We start from the raw sequence: 16,360 nt of genomic DNA on the forward strand, positions 1-16,360 counted from the left end.
TTAATTAACCACCCTTATATCCTTAATTAACGTTTAATTAAGCAGTTGTTTCCTGATCCTCGCCGACGCCGTCCCCGCTTCAAATTCCCTGGATCCACCGGGGCTGGACCCCGGCAGTGTGTTGCAGTCCATGGGGTAGGCAAAGAGTTGGACACAACGGAGAAACTGAACAAGAGAACTCTTCTGTCTTCATCTTGTAGACTCTACTGAGATCTTCAAAGACAGACTACAGCATCTTAGAATCTTTTATCTAATGATCGTATCTCCCCACCTTCTCTTCAAATACAACCCTCCCAGGTCACACATGTAAGGACTTTGTCATTATACTAGGGTTACCAGGTAAACCAAGAATATCTTGCCTCTCAAGATTTTAATCAGCTTTACAAGATCATTCCCAGACCAGGTTCAGAACCATGCCCCTGCAGTGGAAACACAGAGTCCTCACCACTGGATCACCAGGAAAGTCCCAGGTTAAAGGAAATTTTTGGCCACAATTTCATAACACCTACATTTTCGGCTCTCTTCTCCATCTCTTCTGCTTCTGGAACCCCTACACTGTGAATGTTAGTATGTTCTAGTCCCTAGTTAATGTAGCATTTTTCTTATGATTCTGTATTCTGGTAAATTATTTTTGTAAATTATTAATCTCTACCTCAATATCTGATCCTTTCAAGTTTTCTTTTAATTGTTTCATTTGACACAAATTCCTCTCTCTTCTCATTTTGCTTAGCTTCCTCCTTTTCTATTAAGTTATGTGAAAAAGTTACCTGTCCTGGTTTTGTGGGGCTGCCCTTGTGTGGACCCGTCCCTGTGCAGTCTGTGTGCACAAGGCTTTGGGGCAGAGCTGGAGCTGAGCTGGTCAGAGGTCACCCCTTCCCAGGGCGTGCTGGCAACTGTCACCTTGATGGGAAGGAGAAGGGCAGGCTAGAGCCAGAGCCCAGTGTGAGCAAAGGCTTCTGTGCTCGGTGGCTGTCTCCACCCTACTGGGCCAGGCGAGTTCCAAGACGCTGGAGCAGAACTCTGAGGGTTGGGTCCAGACTGGTTCCACTCCTTGTAAGTGTGCACCCCCTGTAAGTGTGCACCCCCATCCCCTGCACTGCACCTTTGCCCTAGCGGGTGGAGGAGCCAGAGGAAGGTGTGCAGGAGCAGCCCCTGGTGCGGGCAGCTGTGCATGTGGTGCAGCACTGACACACCGTCAGAGCCCCAGCCCCTGCTCCTTGGGGCCCTCTGTGATGGCCGCCCTGCCCTGTCCAGATGTGTGTGTGTTCCTGTGTGTGTATGTGTTCCTATATGTGTGTCCCTTTGTGTGTGTGTGTTCCTGTGTGTGTGTGTTCCTGTGTGTGTGTATATTCCTGTATGTGTGTTCCTCTGTGTGTTTGTGTTTCTGTATGTGTGTTCCTCTGTGTGTTTCTGTGTGTGTGCATTCAGTTTGGTACTTGAAAGAACAGGGAAAATCTCACTCTTGGTAGATTTGTTCCTTGTCATGACTTTTACTAGTTGGCTCGTCATGGTCCTAGTCCTGGGATCAGCCCAACAGGAAAGCTATGGGTGGCTTAGTTCATTTCTGAGTCAGCATCTTACCTGGCCGAGACTGGCTATCTGATTCTGGTGAATTTATGACTGTTTTTGAATGCACTATGTCCCCCAAAGCCACACCCCCATTCTATTCAGGGCCTTTTAATACATGGTCTAGTCTATGTCTCCACCCTTATACCTTTGTCCTTGGCTCCGTATGTATGTATATATACACACAAACATATATATATATATATAGTTCCCCTGCAGCTGCAATAGGCATTCCAGGAGCTCTTCAGTTTAAGCTTAGAGTTAAGTGGAACAGACACTAGTCCCCAGACAGCCCCCAAGTAGGTTGGAATACCGCACATAAGGTTTTGTGTTATCACTCTAGATTAAGGGAGCAACTGGGAGCTCATCAAGGTTGCACTGCCCCAGGCAGGAGGAGGGTACAGGTGAGTAATACACGATGAAATTTCCTTCCACTCTGTTCTTGATTTTTCCTAATTGGCTGTTCACTTTGTTGCTGTCGATCTGTGTTTGACTGTTTTCCAGACTCCTATGAAGTTTTCAGGTGATTTCTCTTTCTTTTCTTGTCTTTCCATGGGAGAGTTCAGTCCTCCCACCTCACCATTTTGCCAACATCATTGTACATGTTAAATTTTGTCTTCACAACGTTCTTACGCATCAGTGCATCATATTTTCTGTTACTCTTTCCAGATTTGTTGCATTTTAATTTGTTTATAGGTTTTTCATTTATGAATGATGTGGAGCAGTTAGTAAATTATGTAAAATATGTATCAGTGACATTATGAGAGTACCCTAAAAGTTATATAACTAGCTACAAGGGATCAACACTCAAAGTCTCTTTGAACACTGTGCATGGTATCCTAAGGCTATTAATAATTAACTTCCAATAAGCACTTTGCCAAAATGTCTCATTTCCATTTTCTGTTCAGGGTTTCACCAGTCAGGTCTGTAAAGCATAATAATTTTGCTGCGGGAAATGTAAAAGGGGAAATTTATTTTCACTTGAAGTTTTGATTCTTTATTAAGGGGTAACATTTTGAAAAATGCTATTAAACACTTTCAGATTGTGTGATTTGTGTGTATGTGTGTGTGTTTACTGTAAGGTAGTTTTTTCAATTGATGTTTGATTGAGATTGGGCTTCATAATAGAAAATTAAAAAAGATTTTTGTTGGAAGTTTCTAGTCTAACAAATAGTCAATAATTGCTCACCCAATCTCATCATTGTATAATATGTGAGGTTATGTTGATAAAAAGAATCAAACAAGTTAACTGTGTTCAATCATCTCTGACTCCATGGGTACTAGTTTAACCATGCTTCTCCTACAGTGTCTCTGCTAACACTGGACAGTGCAGCTAGGGTGTGATGTTCTTGTTATTTATAACATTTGAAGGGAGAAGAAAAAAATCCCAGTCTGCTTACTCAGAGGAGCAACAGACAATGGATCCCAAAGGCCAGAAGGTGAAGCTTAATGATGGCCACTTCATTCCTGTCCTGGGATTTGGAACCTATGCACCTCAAGAGGTAACAGTACTGGTTGTGGGTTGAGATATAAATAGTAGTGGATGTGACACAAGCAGAAGGGACTTGGGTTGTCAAGCACTGAGCTCCTGTGTGACTCTGGGAGGGTCATGTGGTTCCACCAACCAGGCTAGAACCATTTCCTCTGAAAGAGGAGAAAGCATTCAGCCTTTACTCTGCATCATGTTCTCAAGCTGTGCTCACCTGCAGATGACTCTGGGTTTCCTTCCAGTTTCTATCTCTTTCCCAGATTGGCAGAAGAGGTGAGACTCAGCTGTCAAGAATAGTGTCAGCTGCTTTGCTTTGAAGGTGATTGCAATGGTGAGGTTTATCTGTATATTTAATTAATTCCAGAACTCTTTCCTCCTTCCAAAAAGCCATGACACAGAGAAGTATTTGAGGTGGGAGGTGCTGTAGATGAGTTGAATGAAAAATAATGGGAATGAATTTCTTTGATACTGTGGGGTGCCTTCTAGATGGCAGGCAAGAAACACTCCAGCTGTGTTTTGCCTCATATTTTTGTTTCTGCTTGGAAATTCATTCTCAGAGAAAATATACTGTCATTTGAGGGTAAAAGTTACTACCTTACAGGCCAGGTTTTGTAATGTTTTCTTGGGCTTCCCCGGGTAGTTCAAATGTTAAAGAATCTGCCTGCAATGTGGGGGATCTGAGTTCGATCCCTGGGTCAGGAAGATCCCCTGGAAAAGGAAATGGCAACCCACCCCAGTATTCTTGCAGAGAATCCCGTGGACAGAGGAGCCTGATGGGCGACAGTCCATGTGGTCACAAAGAGTTGGACATGACTGAATGACTAACACTTTAACACTTTGAAATGGGAAAGATTCTGAATCATATAAAAAGAAATGGAATATTATTCAGCATTAAAATGACATTAATCCTGCTATTTGCAACTGCACAGATGGATGGTGAGAATATTAAAGCAAGTGAAACAAGCCAGAAATAGAAAGACAAATACTGTATAATCTCCTTGTAGCTAGAATCTTAAAAAGTAGAACTCATAGAAGCAGAGAATAGAGGTGTGGTGACCAGAAGCTGGTGTCAAGCCTGGGAAAAATGGTAAGTTGTTGGTCAAGGGTACAGACCATCAATTATAAGATGAATAATCATGGAGACCTGATGTAAAGCACTGTGACTATAGTTAAAAATGATGGGATAAATCTTTAATTTTGTAGACTAGATCTTATGTCTTCTTCAGTTCAGTTCAGTTGCTCAGTCGTGTCCGACTCTTTGCAACCCCATGAATCGCAGCATGCCAGGCCTCCCTGTCCATCACCAACTCCCGGAGTTCACTCAAACTCACATCCATAGAGTTGGTGATGCCATCCAGCCATCTCATCCTCCATCGTCCCCTTCTCCTGCTGCCCCTAATCCCTCCCAGCATCAGAGTCTTTCCCAATGAGTCAACTCTTTGCATGAGGTGGCCAAAGTACTGGAGTTTCAGCTTTAGCATCATTCCTTCCAAAGAAATCCCAGGGCTGATCTCCTTTAGAATGGACTGGTTGGATCTCCTTGCAGTCCAAGGGACTCTCAGGAGTCTTCTCCAACACCGCAGTTCAAAAGCATCAATTTTTCAGTGCTCAGCTTTCTTCACAGTCCAACTCTCACATCCATACATGACCACAGGAAAAACCATAGCCTTGACTAGATGGACCTTTGTTGGCAAAGTAATGTCTCTGCTTTTCAATATGCTATCTAGGTTGGTCATAATTTTCCTTCCAAGGAGTAAGTGTCTTTTAATTTCATGGCTGCAATCACCATCTGCAGTGATTTTGGAGCCCCAAAAAATAAAGTCTGACACTGTTTCCACTGTTTCCCCATCTATTTCCCATGAAGTGATAGGACCAGATGCCATGATCTCCATTTTCTGAATGTTGAGCTTTAAGCCAACTTTTTCACTCTCCTCTTTAACTTTCATCAAGAGGCTTTTTAGTTCCTCTTTACTTTCTGCCATAAGGGTGGTGTCATCTGCATATCTGAGGTTATTGATATTTCTCCCGGCAATCTTGATTTCAGCTTGTGCTTTTTCCAGCCCAGCATTTCTCATGATGTCCTCTGTGTGTAAGTTAAATAAGCAGGGTGACAATATTACAAACACCCAAAAAAATTAGGTGTGTGAGGTGATGGAACTGTTACCTAGGTTGATTTTGGTAATTCATTAAGAGTGGATACTTACATTGGTAAGAATAATCATGGGAAATGGTAACTGATTGAAGTTCAAGCTTGAATGAAGCTCAAACCGGGAGAAAGATCAATAACTTCAGAATGGAGATGACACCACCCTAATGGCAGAAAGGAAGAGGAGCTAGAGAATCTCTTGATGAAGGTGAAAGAGGGAGTGAAAAGCTGACTTAAAATTGAACATTCAAATCCTAAGATCATGTCATTCAGTCCCATCGCTTCATGGCAAATAAATGGGGGAGAAATGGGAACAGTGGCAGACTTTATTTTCTTGGACTTCAAATCATTGTAGACGGTGACTGTAGCCAGGAAATTAAAAGATAATTGCTCCTCAGAAGAAAAGCTACGAGAAACCTAGACATCGTCTTAAGCAGAGACATTGGCTTGTGGACAAAGGTCCACATAGTCAAAGCCATGGTTTTTCCATTCGTTATGTATGGATGTGAGAGTTGGACCATAAAAGGCTATGCACGGAAGAATTGATGCTTTTGAACTGTGGTGTTTGAGAAGTCTTGAGAATGCCTTGGACAGCAAGGAGATCAAACCAGTCAGTCCTAAAGGAAATCAACCCTGAGTATTCCTTGGAAGGACTGATGCTGAAGCTGAAGCTCCAATACTTTGGCCACACAATACGAAGAGCCAACTTATTGGAAAAGACCCTGATTCTGGAAAAGACTGAAGGCACGAGAAGAAGGAGGCAACAGAGGGTGAGATAGCTGGGTGGCATCATTGATACAACAGACATGAGTTTGAGCAAACTGCAGGAGATAATGAAATATGGGGAAACCTGGAGTGCTGCAGTCCATGGGGTCAGAAAGAATTGAACAGGACTGAGTGAATGAACAAAAACAGCGACTTATATGAGAACATCTCTTTGTACACCTTGATTGCATACAGTTTTTATGTGGTGTATTCTTTGTGGCCTCACTGGTAGACAGAGGTCTTAGAAGCAATTACCTTGTTTCTTGATGCTTTTACCAGGCACTTTACACCTTTATTGAATTATCTTCAAAGATCTCACAGTATAAATCCTATCCTGACTGCAATGTTATCCTGAGTCCTTTCGGTTCTACCAGCGAATCAGTGAACCTGCAGGTGGTCTTGAGGTCTCTGATGCCCATAATCAACCATGATCACTTCAAGATGAATGGTTCCTGGGTGTCCACTAAATCACTCACCAGGAATATTCAGGGAAATCTTCAAGCCTTCATCACCACACATACAGAACTAACCAAAGGCACAAAGAAAAGTTGATGTTGGGAAGATGAAAGCTTTTGCATAGCAATCTCTTAATCATGTGGATATCCAACTTCTCCCTTTGTTGCTTATGTAGGTTGCTAAGAGGGATGCTCTGGAATTCACCCCATTTGCTATAGAGGTTGGGTTCCGCCATATTGACTGTGCTCATGCTTACCAAAATGAAGAGCAGATAGGTCAGGCCATTCGAAGCAAGATGGCAGATGGCACTGTGAAGAGAGAAGACATATTCTGCACTTCAAAGGTACTGTGTGTGTTGTGTGTGTGCACATGTGTGCAAGTGATTGTGCCCAGGTGACAATTATATAATAGGATCCTTTTGTGAAGAGTTGCTTGGTGAACTATGCTTATTGGTAAATTCCTAAAGTATTAGAGTTCCCTGGTGGTTCAATGCTTAAGACTTGATACTTTAATGCCATGTGCCCTGATTTGATCCTTGGTTGGGGAAGTAATATCAGACAAGCCTTGCAGTAAAGCCAAATAAGTTACCTAAAGTATTCTTAATACAACTTTTATTCTTTAACCTCTGCAGCTTTGGTGCACATCCTTTCGACCAGAGTTGGTCCGACCAGCCTTGGAAAAGTCACTGAAAAGTCTTCAACTGGACTATGTCGATCTCTATATTATGCATTATCCGCTGGCTCTGAAGGTTAGAAATTCGTGTGATCACATCAGTGTTACATCTTGTGTTAGAATGTGCATCAACTCGCATGGATGGTTAAATTAAGATTTTTCTTAGTAGGTTGAAGGGATGATTACACTAGAGTAGAATCCTCCAAATAATCATTTGTGATCATCTTTTTACTGAGTTTCTTTGAATCCCTTACATACCTTCCAGAGAAAGGAGTTAATAATCTGAGACTCTCTGCCAGAAAAACTTGAGGAAATAGAACTAGGTGAGTTCTGCACACAGTCCTTGTTATGACTCCTGAGTGTCTGGGGATTTCATGAACCAAGAGTTTGGTGCAGCCGTGGTGAGCATGACACTGCCTTACATTGAACATGATGAGTTTCTCTTGTCTTTCACCCTTTCAAGTTGAGCATATTTGGTGGTGCTCCTTCTGAGTGCATCTGATCCTTGTACCTATACAGGGACTTGGGATAACTTTCCTGCACTGTCCCTGGTCTTCAGATGAGGTTTGTAGACTGCACTTATCCATTAATAAAGGTTTACTTAGAACACTTGATTTCAAGTCACAGAAATCAACTCAAACCATCCAATGCAAAATAGCTTAGTGGTCTACACAGATGGCAAGTTCCAGCCACAGACAGAAATGATGGTGGCAGTACTCTATAGATGTGTCTCCTTTTCCTATTCCTTATAAGGGCACTACTCATGGTTTACTTTATTTTTACTGAACATTTTCCATTGGTGGGAAATTTGACCTTGGGGCAGCTCAAGGCTCATGGTCATGAACATATGAGAACATGTCTGGGTCTTCCACATTCCATATCAACCTAATGAGATCTCTGCTGGTTCATGTGCCTGTCCTAGGGCACCTGATTCTCAGAGGGAAAAGAGAGTCTGATTATCTAGACCAGGTCAAGATAGCAAATTTTATTCTGGAAATAAAGTCATGTAACTTACTGCCATTCCCATCTCATAGAGGCATTTGGAAGCAGGCAAGTACAAGAACAGACAAAATTCACAGAAGTCACAGGAAGTCCCTTTTAGGACCTAGAAAAATTGTACTTATTACAACATATATTAAATATAAGAGATTAGAATAAGTCTCTCTCCTAAAGACATTGGCTATATACACAAATCATTTTGCAAATATTTTCTAGTATCTGGAAAATTTTAAACTTACCTCATGGAGGTTTAATCCCTGGTGCCAGGCAGCCTTGCTAAATGTGGAGAAATTATTTTGTGACATCTCTAAAATGACTGCTTCTATTCTAGCCAGGGGAGGAATTATATCCAAAAGATGAAAATGGAAAACTGATAGCTGACTCAGTGGATTTCTGTCTCACATGGGAGGTGAGTATGAGGAGTAGAGAGACTGGGGAGGAGCCAGGAGAGTGGGAACTTCCTTCATTTTTTCCACCTGTGAGAATGTGCCGTGGACCATCAGACTCAGCAGTTCATGAATCTAAGGGCTGGGATGCTGGGTTTGTGGGGAGGAAGCCATTGCTGTAATGTTTACAGAGAGGAATGGAGGAGGAGAATATGGGACAGTGCAGACAGGCATCTCTTTCCTTCCATATGATATGTCTTCTCCAGGGTTCAAGGAGCAAACAATATTTCTTTTTATATCATGTCTTCTTCCTCTCTTTCCTTCTTGATAATCAATGCAATTCTTGATGGATGACAGTGATTACTGATGTTTTTCAGCATTTATTCTTGCTCTATCATTCCATGTAATTGTTCACCACCCCTCCCTCCCAGGCCCTGGAGAAGTGCAAGGACGCAGGGCTGGCCAAATCCATCGGGGTGTCCAACTTCAACCACAAGCAGCTGGAGAAGATCCTGAACAAGCCGGGGCTCAAGTACAAGCCTGTCTGCAACCAGGTGAGCAGCTCAGCTTCTCCCTCTCCTGCTCTCCAGAACCTCCTTCTTGCCCTGGGGCCTGATGTCTGTCTGTCCTCCCCTCCTGTTCACCTGACCATTGTGGACAGGAGATTCTAAACAGCTGAGTTCCTGTCTGCATGGTGTGTATAAAATCCAAAATGGTATCTCTGTCTGTAAATCTGGGCGGAAAAGTGCAGAGATCTTCCCGGTAGAACGCAGAAGTTGAGGAAGGAGGTATTTCCCCGAGATGAAAGGATGGCCAAGTCACAGGGTGAAAGTGCCCTGGAGTGAACTTTGTACAGGAAGGAAAACCATGAAAATGTGGAATGGGAAATAAATTGATAAAGAGGCAAATCAGCTGAGATGGGTGTTAAGGGTTTGTGTGGGGTTCTGATGGCTGAATCCTTAGTCTTGGTGTCACAGTGTTTATAAGTCTTTAACAGGGAGCACAGTTGAGAAAACTGTGTTGGAGATGATGAAAATCATTCAGGTTAGAGGGTGGAGTTAAAGGCTCATTGTGATGCTAACACTGTATGAATTTTACTCTTGAATATCTACTCAAATGTAGAGCCCATCTTTTGGTTAGTCAATCTCAGACTGGTTCTCCCATCTATGTCCATCATAAATTAAGTGTATAAACAAACTTTTCTCTATTTCTCTCTGTTGATATTAATATTTCCAAATTACATTTAATGTTATAGTATTTCCTTTATCATTTTTTAAACTTTTTGCCTTTCTTTGTCATTTAATATTACATTTCCATAATACGTGACACTCTTCTCTATTGGTTTTCTACAGGTGGAATGTCACCCTTATCTCAACCAGAGGAAACTGTTGGATTTCTGCAAGTCACATGATATTGTTCTTGTTGCCTATAGTGCTCTGGGATCCCAAAGAGTAAAAGGATGGTATTGAACTCTAATGAAAGCAACAGGGAGTTTATGTAAAATTCAATTTTTGATGAGATAGTTTAAATCATACAATACTCAGATAACTCTCATAGGCAGAGGGGAGAGAGAGGAGTAATGGAATGAATTCTTCTCTTTTATCTTCCCATCACCCTACCAATTTTTCTAGATTATATTAGCTTGTCGACTCATGAATAACAAATGTCTACATTAAAATCTATATATAATCTCCTGGTTGAGACCAGAGACACAAGCTTATGTCATGATTTACTTATTAACTAATGTGCACATTTTTAAAAATAGGTGTTCCAAGGTTCACTTACCTTATGTCTAAAGTTGAGATAATAGTATTTAACTCCTAGGTTTCTATCATGATAGAAAAAAAATTCAATTTGAACCATTTTTATAAGCATCTATAGTAGAATAATGATGAAATAAATGTCTCTTATTTTGAGACCTCTCAATTTTTATCAATACTTTAGAAAAAGTGAAATTTACAAACAATTCTTGGTCTTTCCTTCTGCTTCTCTATTCATGCCCTTGATTATATAAGAAAAAACACCCCTGAAAATTAAAGGAAAAAGATCCATGAGTTTGGCAGTCATGGTCTCAACTCAATAATGTCTCTGAATCACCTGCAGAGCTTTGTAAACAGAATAGGAGGTGACACAGTTGAGGTTCTGATTCAGTTTGTTTTCAGCTCTGCCATGGAATTTGTATTTCTTACAAGATCTTAGTTGATAGTGATGATGCTGGTCAATGAACTATACTTTGGGAAGCCCTGGTCTAGAGTGAACCTCTTGTTCTGTTTGGGAAAATATTCAGAAATTGAGTATTTAGTCTCGGCTCCTCAGCATTTCTGAATTTCCTTCCAGGGTGAACCCAAACCACCCCGTTCTCTTGGAGGACCCAGTTCTCTCTGCCATTGCCCAGAAGCACAAGAAAACGGCAGCTCTGGTTGCCCTTCGCTACCAGATACAACGTGGGGTTGTGGTTCTGGCCAAGGGTAACAACAAGGAGTGGATCAAAGAGAACATGCAGGTGATGATGAGTGGGGCTGTGGGCAGAGGGCTCCTAGGGAGCATCCTTCACGAGGGTCATTCTTTGTCCAGCTCTCAGACTATCTTTGGGCCAAAACGAGTTACCTGATCTTTCCCTGTGTGTGAATGCCTGGTAGTTTTCTCCTCCTGCTGTGGCAACAGGAGAGGCATTATGGCTGGAGAGGGTTACGGTTGGACAGAAAATGGAGATTTTAGCTTGAGCATTACATTTGCAATGTATTCTGTCACTTTGTGCAAAATGACATCTTATTTTCTTCATTCTCAATTATGCAATTGCATTATGTGATTTTTTCAATACTGTTTGAACTGCTGTAATAAAACACCATAGGTTAAGTGGCTGAGAAAAAAACTGGAATTTGTTTCTCACAGTAGAAGCTGGAGATCTGAGATCAGAATGGCTGTGTGGTCAGGTGAAGCTGCTCCTCCAAGTCACAGGTTACTCCTTGTATCTTAGGGGGCAAGAACTCCCCCAGTTCTCATATGTGAATATTATGTTGTTTAAATCTCTTTCATGAGGGCTCCACCATCATGACATAATCACCCCTCAAAGGATTCATTTTTAACAGCATCATCATGTGAATATGAGGACAGAAAATCTATGGCAGTGATCGTTAACTTCCAAACCATTGTATTTTTATTTTGCCTTTCCCTGAATACTAATAAGATTTCATCTTCATACATTTAATCTTGAGTTTCTGTCTTTGTGAAGTCCTCTTCAAGACTTTGTCCATTTTTGCTAGGTTGTCTATACTTTGTTTTCTGTGTAGAAGATCATTATTGTACCTTTAGCCATAATTGTATGGAAACTCCCCAGTTTCAGGATTTAATGCAGAGATGATTTATGCGTCTCTTGGATTCTGTGGTTTGACAATCAACCTGCACTCAGCTAAGTTGCCGTCCTCTGGGCTGGGCTATCCTGTGCTTTTGCAGTTCAATGTGAAGCAGCTGGGCAGTTCTGCTTTAGCAGGTGGACGAGGCTCTTGTCAGAGGAGCCTCCACCCTTCTCTGTATAGTTTTTATGAATATTTGACTAGACTGGGACAACTAATCTGGTCTTCATCTCAGCACAGTGCTATTATCCCAAGTCAGTTATTAGGGAAATAGTCCTCTTCCTGTCTGGGCTCAGATCTGGGTCATCTCTTCTGGGAAATATCACTGTCCAATGCAGGTTACAGGTCAGGCCAAGTGAGGGGAACGGAAATTGTCTCCTCATCATTTGTTTCTGTGTTTCCATTTAAATTTGGTTCTGTAATCTAGCTGGAACTGTTTATCTAAGATAATATGAAAATGGATGCACACATGTTTAAGTATATTTAAATGTAAATCTAAGGTTTCATATTTCCTCACAGATTTTCATTGTCAACTCAGTCATATATCAAGTGTCCATAAATACATTTCTGTTATCTCTTTTCTATTTAACTATTCAGTTTTCTGCACCATGTTATTAAAGTGGAAAATAAGTCTTGCTTTTCATAATGGTAATTTTTTATTTTTTAAAGCTGTATTGGCTGCTTTTGATTAGCTGTTCTTTTATTTAAAATTTAGTATCACTTTACCAACTTCCAGGAGAGAATACATGCTCAAGTCTTTGGGTCATGTTGCATTGAAACACTAGATCACTTTGGAGAAAATGAATTTCTTTACAAAATTGAGCTTTTCATTTCATGATTATGAAGTGAAGTTTTAATTACTTAGGTGTTCTTTAATGTTAAAACACTTCATAACTTTCTCCACTAAGACATTTACATAAAGTTTTTGTTAGATTTATTCATAGACAATGAGTAATTTTGATATTAGATTCCTGAACAGGCTTTAAAGGGGGAGCCTCCTCCCTGCACTACTTTAGCTGATCGCTGTCACCCTTACAGGATGTTGGGAAGAGTTAATCAGTCTAATGCTCAATTGCAGTTATCGAGTTAGGAGTACCTGAAGGCAGTGTGATTGGAAAAGAATGATTTTAGTTTGCTTTCTGGCTGAAGTGATTCACTTAGAAAGATAAGGGACTGATGCGCTGTAATGTTTGTGAGGTGGACAGAGAAGGAGAAGGTATGGGAAGGAGAGGTGAGAACTCAGCAGAGGTTCCCATGCTGGTTCTCCTGAAAGCTGAGGACAGACATGGCTTCCCTGCTCCTTCTTCTTGACTCCATCCAGCTGGAAAATCCTCCAGTCCCCAGGGGGAGACTGGCTCCTTGAGGGAGGGGTAATGTGATTGTCCCTTCCTTCCAGGTGTTTGACTTTGAACTGACTCCAGAAGACATGAAAGCAATCGATGGCCTCAACAGAAATATAAGATATTGTGATTTTCACCCGTAAGTGACTCGCAGATGTTTCACCCAGACACTGTTTTCTCTAGCAGGCGGGTCAGCAGGGGAACTAAGCTTTTCAAAAGGATAATTCTAGAAAGACAGTGCTGATTTCCTGCTTAGGAGTAATCGGGGACTTTCTGCAGACCTCATACCAGAGATTTCCTCCAGGGTTCCATCTTTGACCAACAGCAGTGATGGGCCCAGGACAACTCATCAGTAAAATCCCCAGAGTTGGCATCGTGATGAATTCACCACTTTGTGCCCCTATTCCCTGTGCCTGGTGCACCTCCTCTCAGTGCCGAGCACCCAGGGAACACAAAGGGCATGGTGCTGCAGCCAACAATTGTTTCAGCGACCTGTGAACATGTTTAATCTTTATCTCTTTTTACATCAGGGGAACATGATTATATTAATAATAACTATGTATTATGTGAAGAGTTGACTTATTGGAAAAGACCCTGATGCTGGGAGGGATTGGGGGCAGGAGGGGATGGGGATGACAGAGGATGAGATGGCTGGATGGCATCACTGACTCGATGGACATGAGTTTGAGTAAACTCCAGGCATTGGTGATGGACAGGGAGGCCTGGTGTGCTGCGATTCATGGGGTCCCAAAGAGTCGGACATAACTGAGCGACTGAACTGAACTGAACTGACTGATGTATTAACGAATCCATCAAAGATTACTTTCTTGTTTTGTTCTGTTTAGTTGCTTATTCATGCCCAAATCTTGGGGCCTTGTGGAATGAACCCCAACAGGCTCCTTAATCCATGGGATTCCCCAGGAAGGAATACTGGAGTGGGTTGCCATTTCCTTCTCCAGGGAACCTTGGGGATCAAGGGATCGAACCCATGTCTCCTGCCTGGCAAGTGTATCCTTTACCACTGAGCCACCTGGGAAGCCGGCATTCATGTAAATCCTGTGAACACAATTATAAAATGTATTGTTGACATTTTTATTGAGGAGGGTCTCATGAAGGTCAATGTGCAACAGTGCTGTGAAGTCACATGGGCCTGCCCCTAAGTGTCTGGTGGATATTATCATTAATGGGTATTTCTTTTCGAAGATACCATCATTTCTTTCAAATTAATCTCTTCGTCGATCTTTTTTCCCTATTATGACTCCCATGTCCTCATCCTTGTTATCTCACAAAGTTGAATTACCAGTAGATCATGAGCTTAACTGACCGTCCAGTGAGTGACTCTGTGTCTTTAGCAGGACACACCCAGATAGGATCATCTGGGTCTCTGGTTTCTTGAGTAAAGACTCACCCCAGTTTAGCTTTTGTCCATCAGAAGTCCTTGGTGGCTCAGATGGTAAAGAATCCGCCTGCAGTGCAGGAGACCTGGGTTCAATTCCTGTGTGAGAAGATCCCCTGGAGGAGGGCATGGCAGCCCAATCCAGTATTCTTGCCTGAAAATACCCATGGACAGAGGAACCTGGTGGGTTATAGTCCATGGCGTCATAAACAGTCAGACGTGACTGAGCAACTAAGCACACTTTAAAAGTCCATCCCCTGGGGAGCCCCCACCTCCCTGACTTTGACCTAGTCACTAACATGATTCCGGCTGCTTAATTACTACAGGAGAATATTGGGACTGAAGAGACAGAAGAGAAATTTGGAAGGAAGTTTAGAGAGAAGGGAATACAAATTATTGGTTAACAAAGATTATGCTTCAAATGAAAGATCCCAAAGCTCTCCCTATTGTTTGTAAAGCTATATCATGATTCTGATAAGTGTGGAAGTCGCTCAGTCATGTTCGACTCTTTGGGACCCCATTGACTATACAATCCATGGAATTTTCCGGGCCAGAATACTCGAGTGGGTAGCCTTTCCCTTCTCCAGGGGATCTTCCCAACCCAGGGATCGGTCCAGGTCTCCCACATTGCAGGCATATTCTTAACCAGCTGAACCACTATTATGTTCTGATTAAAGACATGATAATTGAAAAAAAGGTGGATAGTTGCATTTCTATACTTAAAGACTTTTAAGTGTAAATGTATATTCTCTTTCATTAGGCTGTGAATGCCTAGACTTACACATCTTTGTGGGCTTGGGTCAACAGCACAGCTCCTGGCACTTGGAATCATTCAGAATTCACTTTTTAATGAAGTGAACGGAAAATTACATTTTCAGAGAGAAAAGTAGAAACATGGAAAAAAAGGAAAACAGCAGTAATACTACTTGCTGAATAACCAGTGTTTTAATACAGTACAGTATAAATTAAGAAAATAATAATCCCACTCTGTGCTCTATGATTATTCAGGTGCACAAGGTATCTCTCCAATAGATGAGAAGTTCCTTAATGGGGACACTCTGTTTTGGGGGTGCTCAATATCAGCTTAGTAATGGATTTGTGGAAAAGAGGAGCTAATTTGTTCACTGCTACCCTTCTTATCATCTAGGGACAGAAGTTCCACTTGTGTCTGAAATGATCTCCATAGTTAGACCCAGGTCTTGTGCCCTCTTGGAAATTGTAACCTGAGTCAAACTACGTATCACTGTGGAGTGAATATTACATGTGAATATTGGGACTGGACATGCAGCTTCTGTGTGTACATGGAGCAGACACCTGCGTGTGCTTGTCGGGGAGGGTGGGGAGAAGGAGGGATGTGTTTGTAGATTTAGAGTTTTAGCCCATCCTGACTGCCTCCACAGAGTAATGCTTTCTCTGACAATATGACAGATTTAATAAATTAATCCGCTTCCTTCTCTTTCAGGGGTGTTGGTCACCCTGAGTTTCCATTTTCTGAAGAATATTGACTCTTAGTCCTCCTTCTGGATCTTCAAGAATTTCTTGCTTCTAGGGAAGAGGATTTTTGTACTTGGTGGATGTGCTTAAATGAAGTGTCTGAATATTTGAAAGCTTGCCTTTCCTTAAAAAAAGAAAAACAGTTTATGAAACAATAAAGACTTCAAAGTAAGAATACTCTTTCTTTCTGATATTTGAAAAAACACACAAATTGCAGAAACATTGGAAAACAGAAGGGAAAGGACAGGAAATAAAAATGAGCTACGATTAAACCACTTACTAATACTTAACTTTGGTG

General features: G+C 41.7%; 1 protein-coding gene across 4 annotated transcripts; it reads left to right on the forward strand.

Moving 5' to 3' along the window:
• Nucleotides 1–939: 939 nt before the first annotated feature.
• On the forward strand, nucleotides 940–16,239 carry LOC782061 (aldo-keto reductase family 1, member C1-like). 4 transcript variants are annotated; one of them, XM_059892789.1, is made up of 11 exons: nucleotides 940–1,053; nucleotides 1,910–1,970; nucleotides 2,938–3,068; nucleotides 6,598–6,765; nucleotides 7,054–7,170; nucleotides 8,425–8,502; nucleotides 8,911–9,033; nucleotides 9,832–9,941; nucleotides 10,817–10,982; nucleotides 13,229–13,311; nucleotides 16,031–16,239. In XM_059892789.1, the coding sequence occupies exons 3-11, from the start codon at nucleotides 2,985–2,987 to the stop codon at nucleotides 16,071–16,073; spliced, it is 972 nt and encodes a 323-aa protein (XP_059748772.1). In that variant the 5' UTR covers nucleotides 940–1,053; nucleotides 1,910–1,970; nucleotides 2,938–2,984; the 3' UTR covers nucleotides 16,074–16,239.
• The last annotated feature ends 121 nt before the right edge of the window (nucleotides 16,240–16,360 follow it).

Source organism: Bos taurus, chromosome 13 (assembly GCF_002263795.3).
Source record: "Bos taurus isolate L1 Dominette 01449 registration number 42190680 breed Hereford chromosome 13, ARS-UCD2.0, whole genome shotgun sequence".
Classification (NCBI taxonomy): Eukaryota; Metazoa; Chordata; class Mammalia; order Artiodactyla; family Bovidae; genus Bos; species Bos taurus.

Bases quoted from the DNA above. Each gene is read 5' to 3' on its own strand.
- LOC782061 (XM_010811321.2), top strand. The intron at 6,766-7,053 runs GTACTGTGTGTG...TAACCTCTGCAG, and splicing joins ACATATTCTGCACTTCAAAG to CTTTGGTGCACATCCTTTCG. The intron at 8,503-8,910 runs GTGAGTATGAGG...CCTCCCTCCCAG, and splicing joins ATTTCTGTCTCACATGGGAG to GCCCTGGAGAAGTGCAAGGA.